Raw genomic sequence first — 26,936 nt, forward strand, 5'->3', positions numbered from 1 at the left:
ATGAAAGAGCTTCTGGTTTTTAAGTTCGCTTTTTAGATTTTGTTACTATATACTATTGGAATCTATGTGAGAGTATGAACTATGGCCCTGTTTGAACTTGCTCCAAATAAAGATTAAGTATGAGCACGCAAAACGAGAAATGCATTAACACATGGTTAATTGAGATTTAATGATTTCAAACTTGAGAAAATGGATTTATTTGATATTTTAGAATAATTTCTATATAAAAAGTTTCACACAAAATACACCATTTAGCAGTTAAAAACATATTAATAGAAACCGAGATAAAATTATGTATCTTAATAACAAAAGAGAAATGGCCTATTTAATTCTGAAAACCACTAAAGAACAAGGCCGAGAAACCTTGGGGCAAATGAGACACCAGAACTGAGAAAACCTTGCCTTGCCTAGAAGAACCCACTTGCGGGTACGACTACAACACAAGGAAAAGCAGAGGAGGTCATGCCAGGATGGAGTAACACACAGGGCCCCTCTTTTCACTTTCCAATGATTCTTTGGGTGACCCACACAAATTCCCCTCTAAATATTCCATCTCTCCAATCCCTTATATAAGTGCAACTACTTGCATGGTCCATGGCTCCAAGCTGCCTAGCAACAAAGGTCTTAATTAGGAGCTCTCTCCATTAGGATCCTCGAGCTTCAGGAAGCTATCTCCAACAAAACATACACATTCAGATCAACTTCAGTGATGGCTGCAGAATCAGAGGTCCGTGACTGCAGTAATTCCTAGAATTAACCTCAAGAATCTCTTCTTTTTTGTTTCACACACTGTTCAATTCAGAGTTGATCGATGTGCTAATGTACCTGTGACTCGAACTGTACCTGCAGACGCCGCGAATAACAGAGCTTCATGTGAGGATGGACTGCAATGGCTGCGAGCACAAGATCAGGAAGACTCTGCGTGCCATTGATGGTACAGAATTAATTCTCCTCTTTTCTTCAGACAAATCCATCTAGCTCAGCCTCATACACCCTCCATTTCAAAAAATATTAAATCCTGACTTTATATCTAAACATATATTTGTTCGGATTCATAGCTAGGATTTTATTATTTTTTCCAAGACGGGGGAGTACCTATCTGAAAATTCTGAAATTTTAGCATTCTGAAAAAGTGAAAATGCACTTATCTGCAGGTGTGAGCGAGGTGTACGTAGATGCAGCGAGCCAGAAGGTGACGGTGGTCGGGATCGCCGACCCGGAGAGGATCGTCAAGGCGATCAGGAAGACCAAGAGGGTCCCCACCATCTTCTCCCACACCGACCCGGCGGCGCCGCCGCCGCCGCCGGCCGAAGGCGAGGCCGCGCCACCGCCGGAGGAAGCACCGGCCGCGGAGCCGGCACCATCAGAAGCGGCGCCGCCGCCGCCGGCGGAAGCCGACCAGGCGGCGGCTCCCCCGGCCACCGACGCCACCGTCATACACATGGTGCACGACTACCCGTACACCCACGACCACCACCACGGCCACGGCCACCACCTGTTCGGCCGGGACCACTGGCCGGCGAGCCACCATCCCGCCGGCGGCATGGTCAACTACGGCGGCGGCGCGCCGTACTACGCCGCGCACAGCTACAGCCACAGGGCGAGCCCGTACCTCTCGGAGTACGGCTACGTCGGCTCTCCGGCTCACCATGAGGGCAGATTCTACAGCAGCCATGATTACTACTACCCTGCAGCTGCTGGTGGCAGAGGGAAGGGAGATGGAAGCCAGATCACCTCCATGTTCAGCGATGAGAACCCTAATGCATGCACCATATCCTAATCAACATGCTTTTGCCTGTCAAGAAGTAATTAAGGTGGGGTATTATATAGTATTGATGATTAGTGTTAATTAAGATTACTGTAACATGAGATTTATGTAAAATAGTATTAATTAAGAGGGGTGTAAGTAAGATAAGGAAAAAAGGGGAGCAATAAGATGCTTAACTTGTAGTAGTGGGAGATGATTTTCCTTGGCAATCACCACTATTTTTTTTTTACCGCCGTCCACTACACCTCAAGAGAATCCAACAAAGCTGTGGTCCTGTGTATATGATGTGTACTTGAAAAAAAAGTGGCAGAGACGTCACAGTATTTCCAGGCCAAATCTAAAAACTTTGTCCTGTCTAGCATGTTGGGAATAGAGACATTTTTGTATTCTCTTGAAATATATGTACATCTGATTTGCATCGCATAAATCTAGAGATATTATCTTCTGAAATCTAGAACGTGAGGATTTTTTTTTTTTTTTGCTTCTTTCAAGGAAGAAACTGGTGTCCATAAAAGGAGGCAAAACATTTATATATCCAGTGCAGTTTGCTGAATTTTCAGTTCAGATTGACAGACCAATGGGATAAATTCCAGTTCTTCATGGAATGGTGTTTCAAGTAGTACTAGGAACAGTACGAAGAACAGGGAAGCTAGGTGTGTACTGATGCAGAGGAGAATTTGATCTGACATGAGTATAGTTTCTATGTGAAGGGAAGTTTTCAGAGCAAATTCAGGAGACCAAACTCGACCGACAGGATGGAAGGTGTTTAACAGGTCGACGAGAAAGAGACATTTCTGTGTAATGATAAGCTTAAAGAGAAGTCAATGGCTTTCAGACTTTTTAAATCAAGACAAACTCATGCTCAGGGCTAGACCAATTAAACTGTTAAGTTAATCTTCCATTCCTTTCAGTCATCCAGAGAAGGTATATCTGCTCGACTGCTCCCAAGACTAATGTCAGACCTGGAGGAGGTGGATAAGAAAAGTGATTGTGACCCCAGAAAAAACAAATATTGCCAATTAATTATAGACTCGCGGTGATTTAATTCCACTTGCGTGATGTTTTATTTGCTTAGCTTTAGGAAGTTATAAAATACTACTCCTAAATATGTTGATTTTTACAAGGAGTAGTTTTGTTTTAAGAAGTCTTCTGGTTTAAACTTTAACCATCGATTGCTTATAAAATAGATTGTTAATAACCCTGGGAAAAATATGTTTAACAGCATTTTTGGGATATTAATCTATCAAATTATTTTTTATTCAATAAATATACTTATAGTTTTATTAATTGTCAATAAAAATCCAAATTTTAACTATTTGAAAGAAAATACTTCCTATGAAAATCATCATATCCGAGAAGAAAAAAAGATCTCCAGGAAAGCAAAGCCCATTTATACATTGCTTCAAGTTCAAGCGGCCCAATTCACCACCGAACAGGGCAAGAAAGTGAATAAGTTCATTTTAGGTCTCTCGATTTATCTTCGAGTTTGAAGTTCATCTCTAAACCGAAATATTAGATATAGTCCATCCCCCAACTCGTACCATGTATCCAATGTTGATCCTTTGGCAATATATCTGCCTCTCCCTCATCACCCTCCGTCACGCACGCCGGGTACAGCATGTCACCGGCGCCGTCGGGTTGCAGTGGCAGTTGGGCCGCCGGAAGTCCACCGCCCGGAAGTTAGACTTAACGGTGTTAAATATTTAGGGACGAAGGGAGCAATAAGAGGTTAAAGTTGACATAGTAGTGTGAGTTGGGAGATTTAACAAATCTGATATTTCGGTTTGAGAGATGAATTCTAAACTCCACGACAAATTAAAGGATCTAAAATGAACATATTCCACGAGACTGGATCTCAGGACAACATCGCACCGGCCGGTTGGTCGACTGGATCAGGCAATTAGCCCATTTACGGAGTAAAACAAGAAGAAACTTCTTGGTTCTTTTTATATTTATTTTTCACTAATTTACAAAATAAATAAATCGCCATATCAAAGGGTGGTTTATATGGACACACAGGGCATTTTTCATATAGATCCTTACCATTCTCTAGGTGGTCGTTTTGTGATATTTCGGATTTATATAAGGTGTTATTATAGCTGTGATTGTAATTTAAGGACTGCATGCAATTTCAGTCGTCCATTTCTTTAATTAACGGATCATATCTAGTGCTACAGTAACAACACAAACAGTATCCCAAACTACGGTGCTTTCGCTATAATTCAGTGAACAATGCGACTCGCTAGGGTATACCGTCCAATTTGCATCTGTCGATGAGAACTTATATTGTCTAATTGCAGCCACTATTGTGACTGCACATGATCCGAATTCATGATATCTCCATCGATGAATAAGGCGGGAAGGGGTGATGTGCAATTTTTGGAGGTTAGTCCTCTTTCCCAACTACCGCTGCTGGGAAACCCTCTTCAACCCCGGATTGCAACCCTCTTATTAGCTTATTTAGTCCCAGATTGTAAACCAAGACTAAGAATCTGGGACTAAAGATCGTTATCTTTAATCCCGGTTGAAATACTCGGAGTAAAGATATATCTTTACTACATATGGTTGAGCCACGTGATTGACACAACCATCTTTAGTCCCGGTTGATGTTACCAACCGGGACTATGGGTTTTTTTGTTTTTTTTCCTCCTTCAGTTTTTTTATTTTTTTTACTCCTTCAGTTTTTTTCTTTTTTCCTCATTTCATATTGATTCACAGCATAGATATCACAAATTCATTCACACATATCATCACAAATTCGTTCACACATCACCAATTCATTCACAGCACATCATCACAAAATTATTCACCAAAACATTCACAAATCAACAACATCCACAAATCATAAAAAAATAAAGAAAAACTCAAACAAATCAAAATCTACATTGTCGTGTGCCACCCGACCACCGCCCGGCCTCCCATCCCGCCGCCGGCCGGCCAACCATCCTGCCGCCTCCCCTTCGGCCGGATCTGGCGGAGGGGAGGGCGACGCCGCCGCCCCGCACCCGGCCACCATGGTTTATTCTATCCCATCAACCAAGAGAGTGGAAAGGATCTATATGTGAAATGACTCTCATCCTATTATATCATATAACCCGTCTTCCGAAAGGATATGATGGCTTTTTTTTTCAAAAAAAAATCCCAGAGGAAGGAGTATTTCTATAAATTTGTAAAAATATATATATTCATTTGATATAAAATAAAAAGTTTCAAACATATTTTAAAAGAAAATGGCATGAGTATTATCTTTTCATTTCTTTCGAAACATAATACGGACATATGCGCTCATAAAACACGTAGAAACAATTACCCTATGGAATATGAATATACACTTAATTGCCCTATGAGAACCGAGACTGAGCCGTCATATTTTAAAATGATGGAATCATCTCAAGTGTCTCGGTGTCAATGTGTATATCTCGCTCAACAATAAAAGTTAAATTGACAATAAATACGAGCACCTATATCGAGATAGACTAGAAGTTAAACATGAGTAGATTTTTACCAGAAGTAACCTAACCCGTTGTTCACATGGTTGTGTTTGCAAGAGCAAGTTACCAACACTCCTCTCTTGTTTTCCACGCGCACGCTTTTCAAACTGCTAAACTGTGTGTTTTTTGCAAAAAGTTTCTATACAAAAGTTGTTTAAAAAAAATCATATTGATCTATTTTTTTAAAAAAAATAGCTAATACTTAATTAATCACACGCTAATGAACTAATCTATTTTCCGTGCGCACTGTGCAGGTTCCCATCCTCCCCTAGCGAACACAGCCAATATTTAATAGACAAATTAAGTTCAGAACTAACCATTTGAAAGGTTAATACGGGTTCATTCAATTTCCGCTGCTTATCTTGTGTGCACACCACCTCTCGCAGAACAGAATGTTAGTTGATGTTTTTTTTGTAGCTTTAACTTGCACTCTTTCGGTATGAAATTAGTACAAATCTAAATTTGTAACCTTCTCTCATGTATTAGAGTGCACCTAAGGCTAGCTTCTGATGGTAGATATTGGGCGGGCCTAATGGGCGATCGATCGCCAGGGCGATTGCCCAGCGATCGGTCCCGGCCCCCCCCCTCTCCCCTTCCTCCTCCCCTTCTTTTCCTATTACAGTATACCAAAAAAAAATTTAAAAAAAAGTTACAAAAATTTATGTATAAAAAATTTGAATTCAAATTCAAATTTGAATCGGGTATGTAAATTTTTGACTTATAAACTTTGGATCTATAACTTTAGGTGTATAAACTTTATATGTATAGAAATACTATATATAGAAAATATTTGAATTATTTGAATTCAAATTCAAATTTAAATCGGATATAATTCAAATTCAAATTTGAATCAGGTATATAAACTTTAGGTCTATAAACTTTAGATGTATAGAAATACTATATATGGAAAATATTTGAATTCAAATTCAAATTCAAATTCAAATTGAATCAGATATAATTCAAATTTAAATTTGAATCGGATATATAAATTTTAAGTCTATAAACTTTAGGTGTATAAACTTTAGATGTATAGAAATACTATATATAAAAAATATTTGAATTTAAATTCAAATTTGAATCAGATAAATAAACTTTTGGTCTCTAAACTTTAGATGTGTAAACTTGAGGTGTATAAACTTTAGGTGCATAAATTTACTAAAATAGGAAATTAATGCGGTGCCAAAAAAAGGAAACCAGGTGGAGGGAGGGAGGGGGAGGAGGGGGGAGGAATTGATCGCTCTGATCGCTCGCCCAGTAGCATTTCCGGTAGATACTCTCTCCGTTTCATAATGTAAAACTTTCTAAAAATATCTAAATTTATTAACATCTATATAAATATAGGTAATGCTAGAAAGACTTACATTATGAAAGAAATGAAACGAAGGAAGTATATTCTAAAGTTGGGATTCGTTTGATGTCGTTGGTTGAACCCAGCTTTCCTTCTAATTAATAAACATTACTAGCTAGGTTTGTCCGAGAGACTCCCAACTCTCAATTATCTGTATGATTAATAAGCAAATTCGTGGATAATAACTATACTTGGGACACAGTAATATATCATGATGTAGATTGGTTTCTAGGGTCTAATCCTTTCTTGACATATAGTATTTTATAATTCTTGTGAAAAATTGAGGACTCTATATGTTGGAAGACAAGATTAAGAAAACAAATAATAGGGAAAATAAATATTTTTATGGAAATGCACATATAGCTAGAGGACTGAGAAATGCAAGAAAAGAAAAATATAAAAGAAGGACCGTTTACGATAGATGGTATAAAAGTGAAAGAATTTTAGGAGAGATGAAAACTAGAAATTTTCCTATGAGATTAGGCCTCATGTTAAGGGCCCTTTAATTCATAGGGAAAACACATATAAAATTTGGAGTATTTCAATTATTCATAAGAAAGCATTTCAAATAAAGGATTGAATCATCGGAATTATTATAGAATAAATAATCATATAGAGATTTTAGAGAAAAATCAACAATAGCTCTAACTTCTTAGAAAAATTTTCTTTAAGACTATCTTTCATCCAATTCATGTAGTCTATTCATACGATAAATCCTGTGTTTTTCTTATGTTTTGTAATAATCTATTTTGCACACGCATTACGGTAAAAAATTCTATGAATTTTCTTGCTCTATTTTTCTCAATCCTGCATTCAATCCAATAAAAAATTATCATGCGCACTTTATATTTATATTTTAAGACGGAAGCAGTGTATAACTCTTAATTAACACCGAAAACAAATGGAAAAATGAAAGAAAAAACTCAAACGGAAAGTAACGAAACCGTTGGATACTCTAATGGATTGTCCCGTAGGCAACACCACCACCGGGAAATATTCGCCGACAAATTTAGCATATCCTGTTTATCCTTTCTATAGCGTAGACGTCAGTATAGTTCTTGCTTTGGGGAGCTGTTATTCTCTCCTCTCCAACTCCAAATCCAAATCCACCGTAATCATCATTCATCAGTACAATTAATCAACATTAACCGCCTCATTACTCATTAGTGACCCTTAATTTGGTAGCCGTACAGTGACAGCCCATCTCCTCCATCTCGCCGTCGTTGTTTATCAGCAGCGAGACGCGGCGAAGCAAACCAAACTGAAGAGGAATTTATGCACTTCACCCCCTGGTAAAATTCTCCGAGAAACAAATCGCTCCCACCCCTCGCCGCCGCCGCCGCGTTGGGTGGGCGGGGGATCGATCCGGCGGTGCCCGCCCGCCATGGGGACGGCGACGATGGCGACGGCGGTGGGGGCGGCGATGGTGCTGTATTTCGTGCTGAGCCGGCGGCTGGCCCAGGAGGATGGGGGTGGTGGGGGTGGGGGTGGGGGTGGAGGGGGGAAGCGGCGGAGGGTGCGCGCGGCGAGGCGGCCCGCGCAGCCGCCGGCGACGTGGATCGAGGCGGTGGGCACGCTGGCGGAGACGCTGCGGTTCACCTACTCGGAGACGCTCGGGAAATGGCCCATCGGGGACCTCGCGTTCGGGATCAAGTACCTCATGCGCCGCCAGGTGAGTGCGTCCTCGGATTCGTTAATCGGCCTTCTGGTCTGCTTGCTCTGCTCGAATCTGAGAGGAACGCGGCGGATTGTAGCTGGCTGGCTGGTTGGCTGCACCTGCAAGTTTTTGTGTTTTGGATCTGAAATGGCAGCTCTTGTCTTGTGTTGGAGCTGCACCTCCGAAGTCGAGGTGCTCGCGTTGCTGATAGGAGGCATGCTTGGGGTCGAGCTGTAGGAACTTGTTCGCTTAGATGGCAAGTAGTAGAAAATTCGCGTGTAAAACCGGCGAATTCAGCTCTGATTGTTCTCTATACACATAGGAGTTTGGGAATTTGTGTGCCCGGAGCTGGTGTGTTTTGTACTGGCTTGAGCATAGTTCTATGTAGTAGCTGTTATGTTGATGGTTGGGAATGGTTTGGTGTTTTGGGTGAATCCTCTCTTTGGCAAGCCCACGGCAGGGAGCGTTGCAACTGTGCACTACCCGTATCTCAAGCTGCTTAATGCTTATCACCAAATAGATGAATGTGCAATGTTGAGTAGAGTATTAGAATAGCATGTATTTTCATAAGAATAGGATTAGTAATTCATCTGGATGATTTCACTGAAGAGATGGTTGCTGACTTGCTGTGAGATGAACCTTTCGTTCTGAGGGGACGAAGAATTGAATTGTTAGTCACGTAACTCAGCAAAGGAAATTGGAGCTTATGGACTATTCCTTTTCATGTGCAAACATTGATTATTGTGTGCAAGTTTGTTATCATCACGTAGATCATAAAAGCATTTGGTGTCTGTGGAACTGATGGCACATTTTCTTGTTTGGGTTACTTTTCAGGGAAATTTACATGTCGCTAGTGTATATGCTGGAAACAATTGCATTGAACTGAAAGGGCCTGAAATAATGGAAGAGCTTATTGTTCTGAGACGATTAATCGATCTTTGCTTTCTTTTTTCTAAGAAACCATTTCCGGTCTTCCTGGAATTAGCTGGATTTTCCCCAGAGGATGTTCTTATTGAGGAACCTAAAGCGGGGGTGAGTTAAGTACAAAGTAGCAGTTATTTTCTCTTCATGTATTGAAGTACAATCAGTTATAATTTAGACTAAAAAGGATCACTTGGTATTTTTCTCAATTCCTGATTCACAACATATACTTACAGATTTTAAAGCCTGCCCATACAATCCTGCGTGATGAATGCACCAAATCCTTCCTTGTGTTGATTCGTGGGACACATAGTATGAAAGACACATTGACTGCAGCTACTGGTGCTGTAGTACCATTTCACCACTCACTTTTAGATGAAGGTGGTGTCAGCAAGTTAGTGCTGGGATATGCACACTGTGGGATGGTTGCAGCAGCCCGCTGGATTGCAAGAAGTATAACACCATGTCTCTGTCAAGCAGTCAGTCAATGCCCAGACTACCAAATCAGGGTACACACTTCTTTTTCGTTTGTTTATGGTTTCAGAACTAGTTGACGATACCTATGTTTGCCCTGTGAAATTAGCTGATGATGATTTTTCATTTGTTTTTAACAAACCTATTTAATCTGTGCTGGTGACAAAATGCTCTCGAAACAAAATATGTACATATCATTGTATCAATTTACCACAGCATCAATTTGAACCTGGTGATCCATGTCAATTTTCATTTTTTCTCTCTTTATCAGACATATATTTGTAGGTCAATAAAAAATTATGAAATTGAAATTGTTCTTATACTTACTAGGATATGTTATGAAATATGGTTGACTAGAAACTTGAAATTGTCATGTTGTGTCACAAAATGGTGATAATAAGTTCTGAACTAGTTGTTTTAATAATAGTTGATTTTATTCTGTTAGGTTGTTGGCCATTCATTGGGTGGTGGTACTGCTGCATTACTGACCTACATCCTGAGAGAACACCAGGAGCTGTCTTCAACAACTTGTGTTGCCTTTGCTCCAGGTATAAAAACATAGTTTGATATGCATTAGATTGACCTGAGCAATTAGTAACAGTTAATTTTTTTGGTCAGCTTCATGCATGACATGGGAGTTAGCAGAATCAGGCAAGCATTTTGTGAGGACTATTGTAAACGGTGCTGATCTGGTTCCTACAGTATCAACTTCATCTATAGATGATCTCCGTTCAGAGGTAGCTCCATTTGATGTGCTATTCTTCCCATAGATGATAACTGTGCTAATGTGTTTCCAAATATAGTTCTATTGTTTTGAGGGAGAAAATGATCCGTTTGTTATATTTATGTAACATGATTATTTTTGTTGTCCATTTAAATGAACTGAGTCTGTAAACATGGATAGAATATGATGCCATGATATCCTTTCTCAAAATTTAGTAGCAGTGAAGTTCACTGTCTCTAATCCTCCCGTCTTATCCCCTCATCTAGGTAACGGCATCTTCATGGTTAAATGATTTGAGGGATCAGATACAGCAGACACGCTTCCTAAATGTTGTTTACCGGTCTGCTACTGCTTTAGGAACTCGCCTGCAATCATTTTCTGGTGCCAGAGATAGGGTTGCAGGTGCTGGTGCACTGCTACGACCTGTTTCAAGCAAAACTCAGGTAAAATATCTGAACCAAAATCTGTCAAAAATGTAATATTTACATGAATTAATATTGTGTACCACAAAATGAGATAGGGCGGTTTGAAATAAACTAAAAGTGCTCAAGGATAACACTGAAACAGTCGGTGCATGAAATATGCCTGGTCTGTCTAATAAACATTTAGAGATTTCTATCTGCCAAATCCAAATAGTTGTTTCAATGTTGTTGATGAATATTTTGTTGCAGGTTGTGATGAAACAGGCACAGAATGTTGCGCAGGCTGTTGCTAGAAGTAGATCGGCATTTTCTTCATGGTCATGCATGGGTGCACGCCGTCGAGGTGTTGGTGTAGTTGCTGCAAGCGCTAAAGAGGAAATAACAGTGGAAACCCACGTCACATCTACCACTAATTCAGAGTCCTATGTTGTAGAACAACGTGGCACCAAGACCATGGAGGAGCTGCAGTACACTGCAGATAGTGTTTCAGTTCATGAGGAAACAGAAGAAGAGGCCCTTCTGAGTGAGCATGAATCCTCTAGGGAGCATGCAGAAGAAGAAATAACTGAAGGTGAGATGTGGTTTGAGTACGAGAAGGACCTGGATCGGCAGGCTGAAGTGGAGGCTCAGACCAGGCAGGAAGAAGCAGCTGCTGCCAAGGAAATAATGGAGGAGGAAAGTGCTGTTCTAAAAAATGTTGAGGATAGGCAATCCTTTTCATCTGATAGTTTGGAGAGGCAGCAGTTCTACCCTCCTGGTAGAATCATGCACATGGTTGCCATGCCTCCTGCAGATTCTTGCCCTGATGATCCGGTTGCTGCTGATGAGTGCAGTGTGGGAATATACGAGACCCCAAGGGATCTTTACAGTAAAATCCGTCTATCCAACACCATGATCAATGACCATTACATGCCGATGTATAAGAAAACAATGGAAATATTGATTGAGAAGTTTGCGAACAATGATGAAAATTTCTGTACAGACTCGTCAGTAGAATAATATGGATGACTTGTAACATCGAAGTGTATAGTAGTTCTTTCTGTTTAGCTTTAACCACCTGATATGCTCCTGATATGCAATATAGAAAAGAGATGCTGTCCTGAATTACAATATAGAAGAGATGCTGTCCTGAATTAGTTAAGAGAGTTGTGGATGATATGATATGTAAAATGTAAATGAAAAATAGAATTAATGGATGTTTATTAACGGAAAATATTCCTCATACATGGTGTTTCTCTGTTTAGACCCACTTGCGTTTTGTAATGTCAGAACATAGGGCTGATTAGCCGCACGTAAAACATGATTAATATAATGTGCTATCGAAAAATAAGGAACTAGCCAAAGCCAAAACACAGTTTAGAACAGCCCTCTAGTGTACTATACTTGGAGTCTCAGTTTTTTAAAAAAACGATGTCTCAATTTAGCAAATACTGACCACATTATTACTACACGCTACTCAAGATGGTGATTCCCATTTTACCGATGGTATTTCCTATTTTTCCTTTTAAGACTTAACATATGCAGTTAGAAACTTCTAGAATACATGTTTAAGGGAAATATCCTTATAAAAACCTTTGTAAAAACCGAGCATATTTTTTAAAAAAAATTCATGAAGAAAATAATATATATATATAATGTATATACCTAACCTCATTAACCTTCCCCTTTTTTCTTCTCTCACGAGCTATCGTTCCTTAAAGAAAAGGGTGAAAATATACTTCATACCTATGGTAACTTTTTTCACGAATTTGTATCCCCTTTCATGTTTAACCTAACTAGGGACATTTTAGTAAATTTTTAAAGGTCAAAAGTGTCAAAATCCTCGGTTCAGAAACTGGCCCGTTTAATATGAGAAAAAACCTTTCACCATCATACTTATATCGTTTTAACGTTGCAGGTTGGCTCTGTCGTGTAGGCCCCGGTTGCCCGAGGGGCACAGGGCCTTCCAAAAATTGGCGCGCGAGCCCGCCCAAAGTAGGGACGGGACATCGCTCGCACCATGGCAAAGCGTGTTCGGTTTGTGGGTGTCGGCGCGACACGTCAGTCTCTAAACGATCATCAACGAGTCGCCTGATCACCCCCCGCAGGGACGGGTTGAATCCAAACAGAGGCCCCCCCCGCGCCTTTTATAGCCTCCGGCCGCCCCGCTCCCCTCCTCATCTCACGAGGTGGTACTAAAATCCAACCAGCCGTCATCTCGTCCCGTGCTCGTGGGCTTCAGAGTAAGAAATTTGCCCAGTGGGTTGGGCTTGGTCCACTAATAATTTTAGGAATGAGTTCACTGGAGGTCCCTCAACTTAACAGCGAGATTTTTTTTTTGAGGTCTCTCAACCACAGAACAAGATATGTTCACCCCTAAACTCATTCAAACCGTTCACCGGAGGTCCCTTGGCAGTATTTTTGCCCGGTTTTGCTGACGTGGCATCCTAGTCAGAAAAAAAAATAAAAAAATTCCATGGGGCCCACTTGTCAGCTTTATGCATCTTTTTTTCTCTCTCTTCACTTTTCTTCTCCTCTTCACTTTTCTCTTCACCGACGGAGCGCGCGGTGGACGAGCGCGGCAGTGGAGCGGCGGCCAGCTGCGGGCGGAGCGGGCGGCGGGCGAGCGCGACGGCGGGCAGAGCATCGGTGGGCGGGCTGTGGGTGGAGCGGACGGCGAACGAGCACGAAGCCACGGCCCACGGGTCACGAGAGGTTCGGTTGCCGGCGGCGCTGGCCAGCGACGCAAAAGAAGGGGAGGGCGTCGTCGGCAGCGGGAGGTGGCCGGAGGAGGAGGTCGCCGGCGAGCGCGCTCCTGCTCCTGCTCCTGCTCTGGCTGCTACCGCGCAGGCGCGGCGGCGGTGGCGCCGATGTGGCCAGGAGGTATCGCCGATGCAGGGGCTCGTCGTTGGTCGTCGTCACGGGAGGTATCGCCATGCGCTGGGGATGTCAAAATGCAGAGAGTTCGCGTCTTCGAAGACGGCCATGAGCTCGGCTTCTCCCAGCACATGCCCCTCGATGGCGTCCATCAGCTTGTCCTTGATCACATGTAAGCAATCAAGAATCAATCACAGTTAATTAATCCTTAAACAGCAAAGATAATCGCTAAAAGATTGTTCTGTCGACTTGTCTTGTTGCCGAGGTGCACAAGGCGTAGAGCTTGAACTAGATCCGGAGGCCGCAGGAGGAAGGGATGACGATGACGCCGGTTGTACCGCCGAGGCCGCATCATGCGCCAGGGCCGGCGCCACCGCACAGCCACGCTCGCACCGAGCCGCCGCTAGCCGCGCCCCGACGCATCGGCGCCGCCGTCGCTCGGTCGAGCTCGGCTGCATCGGCGCCACCGCCGCTGCGCCTGCGCGGTAGTAGCTAGAGCAGGAGCAGGAGCGCGCTCGCCCGTCGCCCACTCCGCCCGCAGCTGGCCGCCACTCCACTGCCGCGCTTGCCCACCGCCGCTCCACCGGTGAGGAGAAAAGTGAAGAGGAGAAGAAGAAAAGTGAAGAGGAGAAAAAAAGATGTGTGAAACTGACATGTGGGCCCCACGGAGTTTTTTTATTTTTTTTGCTGACTAGGATGCCACGTCAGTAAAACCGGGCAAAAATACTGCCAAGGGACCTCCGGTGAACGGTTTAAATGAGTTTAGGGACGAACATTTCTGGTTTTGTGGTTGAGGGACCTCAAAAAATCTCACTGTTAAGTTGAGGGACCTCCGGTGAACTTATTCCATAATTTTACTAACTAAGTTTGAGCCCAATAGACTTAGCTTGGCCCATTGTTAGCTTTATACCGATTTAGTTTGAGTCATTTCCTCCTGCAAAGAGGTAAAGCGAGGAAGAAATAACATTTGGGGGAAAATGGCTTCATATTCAGTATAATTCCCACAATAATAGAAGATTGTAAATGAACCTTATTCAAAATAATCACGAAAGAATACATCATTATTGATAATGGTGGTGCCTGATGCGGCTACAAGGTGAAGACACCAGTTTCAACATAACTGCCTTTCTTTTGCAAGTGCAGTGCGAAAGAATAAAGTGAACGGCAACATTCCTTGCCTAAGAAATTATTTGTTATTCCCTTTGTGATGGGCGAACTAACACTGCCCGATTCTCTCTTTGCTTTTCTTCTCTTAAGTTTTAACTATTTCCACAAGACATATATACATCTATACAATTGTAAAAACCCTGTATGTAACATGTACAGCCTAAAAAAAGATCCTATGGGAAAACTATACCAAACAAGAAGCTAATGCTACTAAAATGTAGTTAAAAAAATTTGGGAGAAGCTAATGGAAAACTTGCGGGGACGTATAATATTCGCTTTCGCTGAAGAATGGTCTCAAGTCCTCTTGGCACATGAACTCCAAAGGGAAGGAAACGAGATGGCCCCTAACGGCCTGTAATTTTTCCATAGGATCGGTGCCTGCCAGATCCCCATCCTTGTGAGTTTCTGTTATCTCTACAGCAACACCCAGGTCAATGGTTGTGTGGCCGATTTTCTCCTTCCGGTGAGCAAATCCTTGCCTAAATTGGGACCTGCAAGAGGTCAAAATAGTTTTAAATACCAGAGGACATGATACTGCAGCTGAAATGCAAGCAACCTGGAAAACAGGTTATTTGTTCCATACCTAGAATGGATGTGATCATTGGGAACACACGAGAAGACATTTTGGTATATCTTGGTGTTTGCCTGCCATACAATATCAATTTGTTCAGTTAGAGAATGAGGTAAATGTGTTCACAGCGGTATAAACAGAAAATGCAGTGGAAAATTATCAGCTGCTGAAAGATGGCAAAAGTTGAGTAGAAAACAGTGCAATGCCAGAACCCAGAACAGTCATATTCAAAAGTTTCCAGGTTGAGCAGACTAGCATTTCATGATAAATCTCAATTTCACTCACCTTAGCAGTGCCCATCCAGATGTTGTTATAAGTCAAATCGTCCACAGGATCCATAATTTGACTAACCTGTTAAGGAGAAGTGTCAGCAGAAAGAAAACTCACAAAAATCTATGTTGTACATGCAGCATCAATACCGTAATGTATTGTGAAAACAATATAAATGCTTCTGTCAATATTCTTTATATGGAACCATTCATCAAGTGGAGTTTACACAGGACGTTCTTCTACTGTGGTTCACTGAAGCAATCACAACATGAAAGGTTTGTGACACCCACCCTGAGGCCTAAACTTTCAAGTTTCAAATAAGGAAAAATAGAATGCAAAAATTTTCCAGTTTTCTTATTCACAAAGAAAACAGGTGCACACAGGCTACACTTTACACATTAACAGGGCATGGAACCCTGACATCTAGGAAAAGATGACAAGGTAGATGTTTTCCAGTACAATTATACCAGGTAAAAGGATGTAAGTGGTGTCATAGTCAGTTATCTTAATCTTGACATAATCAGCTAAAAGTCTATATATGTATGGTGGCTTTAAACTTAAAAGAGTTGGTTTGTGATTCAAGCAAGTGAAACATTGTACAAACCTCTCCTGGATGAAGGCCAAGGTGTTCTGCCCATAGAGAAAGTCGTAGGCTAAGAGAGAACTTCCCTGCTTCCCAATGTCTTCCATCCATAATTGAACTGACAACCTCTTTATCTTCAATAATCATACCAATCTAAAAGAGAATAAAAACAGATCGATAATACTGGTTATCTTCAATAATCATACCAATCTAAAAGAGAATAAAAACAGACCGATAATAGAGTCAACAGCAGACACACAAATGACCTCCGGATGCCACTAACAAGATGTAAGCATGCCATTTAGTCTTGACCGGATGCAGCTGGCAAAGAAAGAAAAAAAATATTCCCTAGGCTAGGCCCTCCTTTAAAATATTAATTCGAGAACACAACAATTAATTTATCTGTATGTCTGCAAGCAATTTTCATATACTCTTAATATATAAAAATCATACGTGTGCATCTGTCCTGAAAATTGCTTCCGTAATGTATAACTTCAATTGATATTCAGAAATACATTATGATTTTTCAAGAAAAAGAAATATATTATGATAGGAACGCTGTCAAAGCTGTATTTGGAACACCGTCAAAGCTGTATTTGGAAGACTGTCAATGTTAAGATGACATGCATTTGTGACTGGAGGGCGTGCAACCTTAGGAGCAGTCCTCTGTTTAACCTAATAATGTTGGGGCCTGTTTGGAGCACACAGGAATGGAATATCTCTGTGTTCCCTATGGGGCCTTAGCATGCAGAGAATTAGACAAAAGAGGCAACTGAGAAAGCCATACCTCAGAATCCCTTGATCCAAGCAAACTTCTGTCATTTATGTTAGCTGATCCAATCAGTGTCATCCGGTCATCAATGATCATCAACTTACTGTGCACATATATCTGCAAAATTCAGACTGTTAGCAAAAGAAGGAAAAGAAAGAAACTAACATTATACTAACCTTAATCCATGACCTAGGAAGGTAACAGGACAATATTAAACAAATAGAGTGGAAAATTAATTCAGGCCTCTCTACCTGATTGGTGACCAAAGGACCACCATCACTTAGTCTGCCGTGTGCCCTGAGCCCATAAAAGGAGATATAATCATGGGCTTTGGAACCAACCACATCATAAAGATTCTTAAGTATTGAATTAGGCCCTCTACAAATGGTCCTGTATTGCCAGTGCATAATTGCTCTAACAGATGCTGCTCCACCGTCATCAATGCCTCCCTGTAATTAAACATGTAATTAACCGGCCAACACGAAGCATCAAAACCATCAATAACAACAGAACATACCTGAAATCCAGGTAAAAGCGGTATGACAATTATAACCCGGAAGCACCTTTTCTCCTTTTCTGCTCTAAGTATACGCCTGTATAATGCTTCTAATACACGGTTTTTTATTGTGTCATCTCCTGAAAGACCTGATATGAAAAACTGATTCTGCATAGACCAGTAAAATGAAGCTTAGAGTTTAGACCAAGTGAAATGAATCTGTATTGTATCATCTAGGTATGAAATTTCAATACTTCCAAATATACAAATTTTCTTGGAGTTTGTGGATTACATTTGAAAATCAAGAGATTAAAAAAGGTTCAGCACCTCAATGTACACAAAATGTTCTGCTTTTTCGATGAGAGAAAAATAGGCATTGTGGATGCTCCCTTCAATTTGAGTTGTTCCTGCTGACCACGGACCAACACTTCGAACAACCTGAGTTAAAATTTAAAATATGTGTTTGATTAGCCACACATGTATAATACAGTTGAAAATAATTTCTATTTGTTTTTTAGTGTTACTATACAAGCAACATTCCTAAAAGGACAATAAAATCATGTCTCAAATACTCCAATCCAAAGCTCCACCTGTAAAAATAAAGATATACAAATTCCATGCTTTACAAATTCAGTTTTATCTATCGGTATGACATATTTAAGCTAGAGCAAGACATATCTTCACTCCTTATAATATTTCAGTTCGTGGTGGTTATGGTTGCTTGTACACCCATCCCTCCTCTTTAGTTGGAAGAAATGATAGCAAGAACCCACGAGGCAAATATAGACAGCGCAAGAGAGACTACAATACCAACACTACCTCTGGCTTATGCATAATACTCCCTCCGTATTTTAATGTATGACACCGTTGACTTTTTGACAAACGTTTGACCTTTCGTCTTATTCAAAAAATTTATGTAATTATCATTTATTTTAATGTGACTTGATTTATCATCAGATGTTCTTTAAGTATGACATAAGTATTTTTATATTTGCATAAAAAATTTGAATAAGACGAATGGTCAAACGTTGGTTAAAAAGTCAACGGCGTCATACATTAAAATACGGAGGGAGTACTACGGTAATACCCTTGCATTAGACCTAATGCGCTTAAATTCACATCCCTCCTCCCACCTCCAGCATTAACTGCGGGCCTGTATCCTCACCACAGATCCCCAATTCCCTCACTCGCATATCTGTACCATGCGCCCTCCATGCGCCCTCGCATTGCACTTCCTACTTTGCAGTATGCACTATGCCCACTAAATGGCTGCTGCTTTTTGACAGGAAAATACATTCATAGAAAGAGAAGGGTGTCCGGCACTAAAGAATTGTATTTATTTTAAGGATTGACAGCTCAGTTCTCTTTTCATAAAAAATATATATTATTTTAAGAGCAAGAAGTTAAGTTTCAGTTTGCCAACCCATTATTTCTCCAGATCATTCGTCTAATGGTGAATAATCTGAGTTGAACCAATGCTAGCGTGGGTGTTAACATGCTTTCAAGGAGGAGCTAGGCCTACATTTATTTAGGCTTAGGGCCTGTTCACTTTGATGCCAAAAAAAACCATACCAAAATTTGGCATTGCCAAAAATTTGGCAACTTACCAAATTTTGGCAGGATTTCTTATATGGCAACTTACCAAACTTTTTTGGCAACTTTACCAAAATTTGGTAAGGTTGAAAATGGCATCAAAGTGAACAGGCCCTTAGAGGGCAAGATCTTCATTTTTTGCAATCATGGCGTAGATCTGTATAATCCTCTTGATTTATAGTTAATAGTTTTAACATTTTATAAAATTATACACAGGGGGAATCCCTACTGCTTCTGATATAAAGAATAATAATTCTGAGTTGCATGTGGCAAAACACAAGTCTTGGGTAACTGAATTTGTGAAGTTACACTATCCAATCCAGTAAACAATATAGACATCAAGAAATTATTACTAATGTCCCTGTTTGTTTCTCCTTAGGATTGTAAGAAGCTGATTTTTAATTTAAGAATATGATTTTAGGAATAATTTTAGAGTGGTTTTTGTCATTTTCATTGTCCAGCTCCTTTTTGTAATTGTCAGCAATACAGGTAAAAAATCTACATAAATTATTCTTAAAATCTAACTTTAAAATCTAATAATCCACAAGAAACAAGAAGGGCTGAATTGCCAGTGTAGATGGTGCAAACTAACCTGACAGCAACAAGTTGCTCGGGGACCAACTTCTCCAATATCAAGCACATAATCGACCTGGTCTCCTCGCTCCTGTGTCTCCCACCATTCGTTATCCATGTGATGCACATTTTGTTTTGAGGTGTCATAATGTCCAATTACTGATGAAACATCTGGGGTACCAAGATTGTCCACAAAACCTTTCATCTGTAAATCCTGAAGAGAAGTATCTTGCTTGGCCTTCCGGTTGGGAATGGGCTGTTTCCAATGGGTTTTATTTGGGTGATCTGAGTGACCATGATTGTTATCTAAACCATTCAGACCTAACTCTCCATTATTTGATGCCTGGTGATCAGGCTCATGAGGCAAAAGCAATGGAATGTCCTGGCATGATGCTGGTGCTTTCAAGGAGCTTAACTTCTGGCCTTTAATATCCTCAACATGAGTCTGTTTACTTACTTTATCATTTGATTCTTTGATTTTACCCATGTAATGGGGAATTACCATGTGATGTTGAGGCATCAATAAGGGAATTGCTTGCTCATTTGGTGCTTTGTTCCTCTGCATAAGATTGAGTTGTCAATTTCAACGGTGATAGGGATGAGTAATATTAACCAGTAAACATACCTTTGCATAGTTCCAGCGCTGAACAAAATGCCTTGCTATGTCTCGGCATGCAGGACCATAAAGAGCACACTGAACATCATGCCAGGGCATGCGAGGATATTTAGTACGATCAAGCTCATCTTTCATGGTGTCCTCCCAAGAATTTGGCTCAGATTCCCTTAAACAAGATAGTAAAATGCAATTAGATAGGCAAAAAAAAAAGGTTTTAGAATCATTAGGAAACATTAATCGTGTTCGGTAAATTAGGAAACACTATCCTATAAATCTTGAGATAAAAATATGATGAGAGCACAAAACATTACCTAGGATTGTAGTAATCTTTTCCTGGCCATATTGAAGGAGGAACATCCACAACTTTATGCTCAGGAGTATCATAACGACCAAAGCATAAATCAAGGCCTCCAATATAGCATACTTGATTATCAACAATAACGATTTTCTCATGATGTGACCTTCAAGGCAATAGCCAACCATAAGGATCTAATTAACTGCAGAAATAGTGTAAATGAGTATAAAGTTCTCACCGTACCATAAGTATATGCCAGTTGAGAAATGATCAGGGTATCGCAGAACTTTAACATTCTCATGAATGTTTAAAAGCCTCTGTTTGCTGTACATGCTGTTAATTTTCAATGCAAGAGAAACTTCCTTGTACAAAAGAATATAGATCTGCAAAATAGTACAAGTCATAGTTATCTGAAACTTGCAGTTGAGAAGAAGTACGAATTAACTCATAATAAGCAAACGCAGATTTGCTTAAAAAAAACAAATGCTGCTTAGTGTCCCACAAAGAAATGAAATTTATACACACTTTCTTAAAGAATTATGTACAACAAAGCATATATTCAGCAATCCTAGTGATCCTACTATTCATAAGATATACTTATTTTGGTATGACTACACCCTCAAAATCTTACAATCTACCTTGCTTCCCCAATCCTACCAACACATAAGTCCCCAGTGAGCACTGTGGCATAACTAATGTTGCACCCCACAATACACCTCTGACAATTTACACAGGATATCATCTGGAAAGGGTAAAAAAGGAAACAAAAGTATAACAATACTATTTGGTCATATTTTACTTGAACAAAGGAAACTATCAGTTAAATGCCATTATTGGATAGTATTGCATTTTATTTTCTAACTCTCTAGCAGTCAAAATAAAGCAAATAGTATAGCAAAGTGATGTTAGCATATGCAAACGACATTTGTCTTGGATAAAAGTGATGGAGTGCTACGCAAGGTAATCGGGCAATCTTTGCATGCGCCATGGATAAAGTGCACCTACGTGAGAAATGGAGGCAACTTTTGCATCTTTCTTGGATAAAAGTGCAACTACGTGAGTAATGGAGATAACCCTTGCAAGATACACAATGCATGTTTATCACTTGTAAAGAGCTTCAGAACACATAATGAGTATTTTTGGAGAATTACATTCTTCCTCTATTAGCACGACATGCAGCTTGTATCTTCACAAATACAGAACATTACTTACTTTAAAATGCATACAGCCAATATCTGCAAAGTTAAACTTCATACACTTGTCTATTATCATCTCATGTAGACAGCTACCAGTTAAACATTTGATGCTACCAAATCTGTTACAAACAAATAAATACTGCAAAGCGGCAAAATAATATATACGAGTGCACAACTGAACATGATTTTAGCGCTTGAACTGATTGATAACACCATAAAACAATCACATACCTGTACACCTTGCTTTGCCCTTGATTCTAGAAGAATATCAAGTCTAGAGGATTCATGATGGTGGAAAGGGCGTCGAAGGTACAGTTCTGGGCACAGCCACCAATCAGTAATGAATATCTGCATTTAACAGTTTAATTATCTTCCACTGCATGGTCAAAATTTTAACCTTTTTCGGAAATAGTAGTTGAGCTAATGAAAATCAACCTCCGATTTGGCTTCCTCAATTGAAGAAGCAATAGCATTAAACGCAGCTTGCCCATCAAGAAACCATTGTACGACGCTACCATCTTCAGTCAAACCCCTAGGTGGTGCGAATGAACCAAAACGGTGTGGGTGAGACCAACCCTCTGGGGGTCGTCGAGCAGTATTTATTGCAGATACCCAATCTTTCACTTTAGCAGAACTTCTTGTTCTCAATTTTATTGTCCGCCCCCCAGAAGACACCTTCAACAAGTATTAGCACTTAGAAACTTAAAGTGAAAAAACAGATGCCGCATGCCCACATTTATTGCATGCTACCATGTTGGTTTACAATAGGAAAATCAAGGCCAAGGCCAGTATCACAAAAGAGCTTGAGTTTTATTAACATCAGCGGAGTACTATACATTAGTTCCTACGTTTTTCTATGACAGAACTATGGACAGCTGATTTGTACCAGGATATATAGCTGTAGATCAACTAGGGAGCATATGTAGAACAAGTACTAATATAAGGAACGTGCAGAAGATGGGTGATAAATAAACCTGTTATGGTTACTAGTTTCTCAGGAAGAAACTAAAATCAAAAATACTTTCATAAAGATCCAACTCCTAGGAAGAAGCTCAGCGACTCCCATGAAGCACTAAAGAAGATTCACCATGAGTCAGAGCCTTAGGTGTATACCCACTCTATCTTGCTTAACGAAAGTTCATGGTATGGATGGAGTACATTGGACAATTATAGCCTCCTGATCTTACTACAATTATGTTCATGTATTGGTCTGGTTTCATCTGACAAAAAGGAAAATATGGTCAAAACCTTTTGGTCATTGGATGTATCCAACAAACACAGACCAGTTAACAATGATTTGGTATGAGCATTATCCATTTTGTTAAAAGGAGATGAAGACTAGAGTATCTTGTGAAGTGCCAGGCAAGCAAAATGCTATCAAAATGGGCAATGCCTTCTTTAGAAAATTTTACTCGTTTTATTCACTCATGTCACCAGTTCAGGCACACGTATTAGAGCCTAGAGGCATACTAGCATATTGTTTTTCTAGATCATATTTTAACAATGATTTTTTTCAACTAAACTTAGAGGAGCGATGCCAGTTGAGACTGTCGCCAACTCAGAAACATGCTTGCTTTACCATATTTAGAAGTCATATGAAACTAGATTTTACAATTACATCAACTCAGAAACATGCTTGCTTTACCATATTTAGAAGTTAAATGAAACTAGATTTTACAATTAGATACAAACAAACACATTTTGTTTTGACTGGACTTAAAACTTATCTGGGTAACAAATCAGGTTAAAGAGGTCCATGGGTCAACAAAGTCTTAATGTTGTGGGAAGACGGTGACAAGGTTATAAGTTTTTCTTTTTTCATTTGAGGGAGGAACACGCTGTAGACCAGGGCATACCTCAAATGCAAAGTGCAATGGATTATGTTCCTTAATCTCTCTTGCTAGAGTGCTTTGGCCTTCTCCATTTCTATCCATGTGAGGTGATACATCAAAGATAACTATATCCAAAAGCTTTGGATCAAATGGATCTTGGAGCAAAGCTAAAAATCCTGGCTTCAGTACAGCCCAAACCTATGAAGAAGTGTTCAATGTCACGGGTCACAAACAAGGACTAATAAGGATAAAAATAGATATAAAATAACATCAATGCGCATCATTTGATACCTTCTGCCAGCTACTGTTGCAGAAACTAAAACATCCACACAAACAACATATGTTACTGCTACCTTCGTCAATTTTTGGTAAGTGTCCAACTGTAACATAATCTTCCTTTAGCTTAGGCCCATATTCTGGTAGAAATGATAACAGAGAGACTTCCAAAAATTTACAAACCTGCATTTTATTTCATGTTACAGTCCAAAAGAGGGTAGCACCACAGAAATATATCCTAATTGACAAATTCGATGTTTTTGGTGATGTATAGACATTATAACCAAAACAAATATGACGAGAGTATAGAGAAAATATAGGCTTTTTGGAACCTCTCTTGAGTTGACAATTTCCATGTTTCCCAAGAAATGGTTCAGATATTCTTGCATGGCAACCTTTGCACGATCAGAAACAGATTGCTGACGACCAAGGGCTGGACGAATGACAGGCAAGACAGCACTAGAGGGAACATTTCTGCAACAAAAGTTTTGTATTCATTTCTTAATATGCACAGGTAAACTTATGGCAAGTCAACTACTCCAATTGCATCAATATACTGGTTAGAGAAAGATTTCATTGCTGACGTTTTCGTCTTCGTTTTAGTCCATTAAGGTCAAAATTATTAATAGAACAGCATTACCTATTTTTGACAGAGTGTTCATCATGTTGTGAAGGAACATGCACGTCATCCGCTTCATCATCATCATGCACAACTGGCATATGCTCCCCAATTCCCAAATTTTGAAGCCATTCCTTGACCTTTAATTTTGTTTGAAAAGAAAAAAGAGGTTGGTTCAGTTTCACGACTGAAAAGGAGGTTTTGTTCTGAGCAGTGATATCTCTCCTACTATGAATTAGCAGCCGAGTAATTAGAGTAGAAAGAGCAGTGGAACAAAGGTCTGAGGATTCTCTCATTTAAGTGCATTCTTCATGGCTATAATAATAACAATAGGAATGGCATACTAGAGATGCTTGCAACAAATATTATATGTTTCCACAAACAAGTGGGGCATGATAGTTCATGGCGAATGAAATGCAAAATAGTAAACCAGAGAAAATTATGTTTTTCCTAATACGTTTACAACATACAATAAAATGTCAAAATGACTGTCAACAAAAGTGGCGCTGCAAAACTTCCAGTAACAGATTTTTCTGGTGTCCAATCACAGCATTCAGCATTTCAATTGAAAAGATAAACAGATGCAAATACAGCTAACGAACTGTGATGATTATGTAACCGACCTGTTCCTGTTTCTCATGGAATTCCTCAAGAAATGCACGCCTTTTCAACGCAAAATGTAGATATAGAACCTGTGATGCCTTCTTATATAGAAGCCACCTAAACTGATAGAAGAACTAGTTAACATTACCGAAGGATAAAATGTTCATAATTCGCATTTCACAGAACTGTACAATCTCAACAATGCAAAAAGGTGAAATGAAAATAGCATGTCCTGGATAATAAACCACTTTCATATGATTTTTTTTACAGAAAAGGAAAACCATTTTCCTTATGGAAAAGAGGTTCAGGATACGAATCCATAGGGAACAGACTAATGGTGTTAGTTTTTTTTTACAGAACATATCAACTAGACATAAGCTGTGATAGTGCACAGCTCATGTTATTCCTTGACTTGGGTTTTATGTTTCCATGTAACAAAGCATACATGTGCATCCACCAAATTGGAACCTAACATTACAAGAAGTTCAAACAGTACACTTCCTTGGACCCAAAAAAAATGAATTACAGATAGGCACAGGTAGTCAACTCTAAATTCACGTGAAAATAACATGGAAATTTCACAGTCACACGCACAGCACTGTATCTGATCCCCCCCCCCCCCCCAAAAAAAAAAAAAGAAAGAATTCGCCTGCATTTGCACTGAAAATTTAATGATCAGGCCGCCTGAGTTTCATACCCCACCGAATCAGTGAAACAAAGTACCAACCACTCTTTCGTGCAAGCTCCACCAAGCTACTCATTGACATAGTTGCTACACAGACAACAGAAAGGGACCCCTTCTTCTTCTTCTTCTTCTTTTTTTCTTTTCGTTTTCTAGCAGCGGTGGAGGCTCACTCTATCTTAAACCGCACAAAATCAGGTAGTATTTTTTCTTTTCATTAAAAAAAAGGGAAAAACACATTCAGAAGTCAATTGGAAATCAAATACGCGCAGGCATCGACGAAACAAACCATCAAACATCAATTTACGCAACAACACTACAATGCCAAGCACCATGGACGCTGCCGAATCCAACCCCGCCTCACCACCGAATCGCGCAACCCGTACCCCACCCCAAAACGAAAACCCGAGCAGGAGGAGGGGGGAGGAAGCGGACCTGCTTGTACTGGACCTCGACGGTGTAGGAGAGCAGCATGGGCGTGATGTCCCCGGCGTCGGGCCGCGACACCCCGACGATCCTCGCCCGCGGCAGCTCGTCGAACGCCCCCGCCGACTCGGGAAGCCGGAGGAACGACCCCGCCCCCGCAGCCGCCGCCTCCCCCTCCGGCTCCTGCGGCATCCTCACGTATCCCCCTCCGTACTCCTCCACCTCCTCCTCCTCCGCCTCCTCTCCCTCCCGCGCAGCCGACCGCCCCCCGCTCATAGAGACACAACCCACGACCACGAGATTTTTACTTCCGGAGAGAGAGAGAATCCGGCGAGGTGGGGGGGAATCGGGGGGAGGGCGGCGGTTGGGTGCTCGTTGATCGGATGCGGAATGCAACGGGAAGGAGGAGGAGGGAGGAGGTGAGGTGACGACCGGCAGGTGGAGAGGGAGGGGGGAGGTGGTGGGATCTAATATTTTCCGGTTCCGTTTTGAGATGGAATTGGATGGGTTGGGGACGGTGACGGGGTGACGGCACGGGAGGGGCGTGGAGGGACAGGTGGACGTGGCTGCCCCGCTGGTTTCGGGGGCGTGGGGGCCAGCCGTATGACGTGGCATGGGAGAGCGCCTCTAGTGAAGGGCACACTTCATTCAATTTGGCTAACTAGAAAAGGGTCAACCACGGCATCTTTGAGCCCATTCTCAACT

At 40.7% G+C, this 26,936-nt stretch overlaps 3 protein-coding genes across 3 annotated transcripts; 2 read left to right on the forward strand and 1 right to left on the reverse strand.

The window, feature by feature from the left end:
• Positions 1 to 440: 440 nt before the first annotated feature.
• Positions 441 to 2,227, forward strand: LOC127767496 (heavy metal-associated isoprenylated plant protein 6-like). The gene is made up of 3 exons (XM_052292856.1): positions 441 to 727; positions 850 to 934; positions 1,155 to 2,227. Exons 1-3 carry the CDS (start codon positions 710 to 712, stop codon positions 1,778 to 1,780), a joined length of 729 nt encoding a protein of 242 aa, XP_052148816.1. The 5' UTR covers positions 441 to 709; the 3' UTR covers positions 1,781 to 2,227.
• A 5,609-nt stretch (positions 2,228 to 7,836) lies between these two features.
• On the forward strand, positions 7,837 to 12,154 carry LOC127759853 (uncharacterized). The gene is made up of 7 exons (XM_052284073.1): positions 7,837 to 8,279; positions 9,099 to 9,296; positions 9,422 to 9,694; positions 10,105 to 10,207; positions 10,278 to 10,396; positions 10,650 to 10,826; positions 11,055 to 12,154. The coding sequence occupies exons 1-7, from the start codon at positions 7,992 to 7,994 to the stop codon at positions 11,802 to 11,804; spliced, it is 1,908 nt and encodes a 635-aa protein (XP_052140033.1). The 5' UTR covers positions 7,837 to 7,991; the 3' UTR covers positions 11,805 to 12,154.
• Positions 12,155 to 14,835: 2,681 nt separating this feature from the next.
• LOC127781351 (phospholipase D zeta 1-like) lies at positions 14,836 to 26,704 on the reverse strand. The gene is made up of 20 exons (XM_052308301.1): positions 26,241 to 26,704; positions 25,144 to 25,245; positions 24,542 to 24,660; positions 24,234 to 24,375; positions 23,917 to 24,084; positions 23,650 to 23,823; positions 22,229 to 22,468; positions 22,025 to 22,141; positions 20,841 to 20,980; positions 20,614 to 20,763; positions 20,312 to 20,468; positions 19,706 to 20,245; positions 17,848 to 17,958; positions 17,542 to 17,688; positions 17,276 to 17,473; positions 17,040 to 17,141; positions 16,274 to 16,405; positions 15,685 to 15,750; positions 15,412 to 15,473; positions 14,836 to 15,319 (listed from the first exon to the last, which is right to left on the reverse strand). Exons 1-20 carry the CDS (start codon positions 26,505 to 26,507, stop codon positions 15,070 to 15,072), a joined length of 3,384 nt encoding a protein of 1,127 aa, XP_052164261.1. The 5' UTR covers positions 26,508 to 26,704; the 3' UTR covers positions 14,836 to 15,069.
• Positions 26,705 to 26,936: the final 232 nt, after the last annotated feature.

Source organism: Oryza glaberrima, chromosome 1 (assembly GCF_000147395.1).
Source record: "Oryza glaberrima chromosome 1, OglaRS2, whole genome shotgun sequence".
NCBI lineage: Eukaryota > Viridiplantae > Streptophyta > Magnoliopsida > Poales > Poaceae > Oryza > Oryza glaberrima.

Coding starts and splice junctions, on each gene's coding strand:
- LOC127759853 (XM_052284073.1), top strand. CDS start 7,992: ATGGGGACGGCGACGATGGCGACGGCGGTGGGGGCGGCGATGGTGCTG. Junction 8,280..9,098: donor AGTACCTCATGCGCCGCCAG/GTGAGTGCGTCC, acceptor GTTACTTTTCAG/GGAAATTTACATGTCGCTAG. Junction 9,297..9,421: donor TTGAGGAACCTAAAGCGGGG/GTGAGTTAAGTA, acceptor ATATACTTACAG/ATTTTAAAGCCTGCCCATAC.
- LOC127781351 (XM_052308301.1), bottom strand. CDS start 26,507: ATGAGCGGGGGGCGGTCGGCTGCGCGGGAGGGAGAGGAGGCGGAGGAG. Junction 17,689..17,847: donor AACATTTTGTGTACATTGAG/GTGCTGAACCTT, acceptor TGGTCTATGCAG/AATCAGTTTTTCATATCAGG. Junction 15,320..15,411: donor AATGATCACATCCATTCTAG/GTATGGAACAAA, acceptor GACCTCTTGCAG/GTCCCAATTTAGGCAAGGAT.
- LOC127767496 (XM_052292856.1), top strand. Junction 935..1,154: donor GACTCTGCGTGCCATTGATG/GTACAGAATTAA, acceptor ACTTATCTGCAG/GTGTGAGCGAGGTGTACGTA.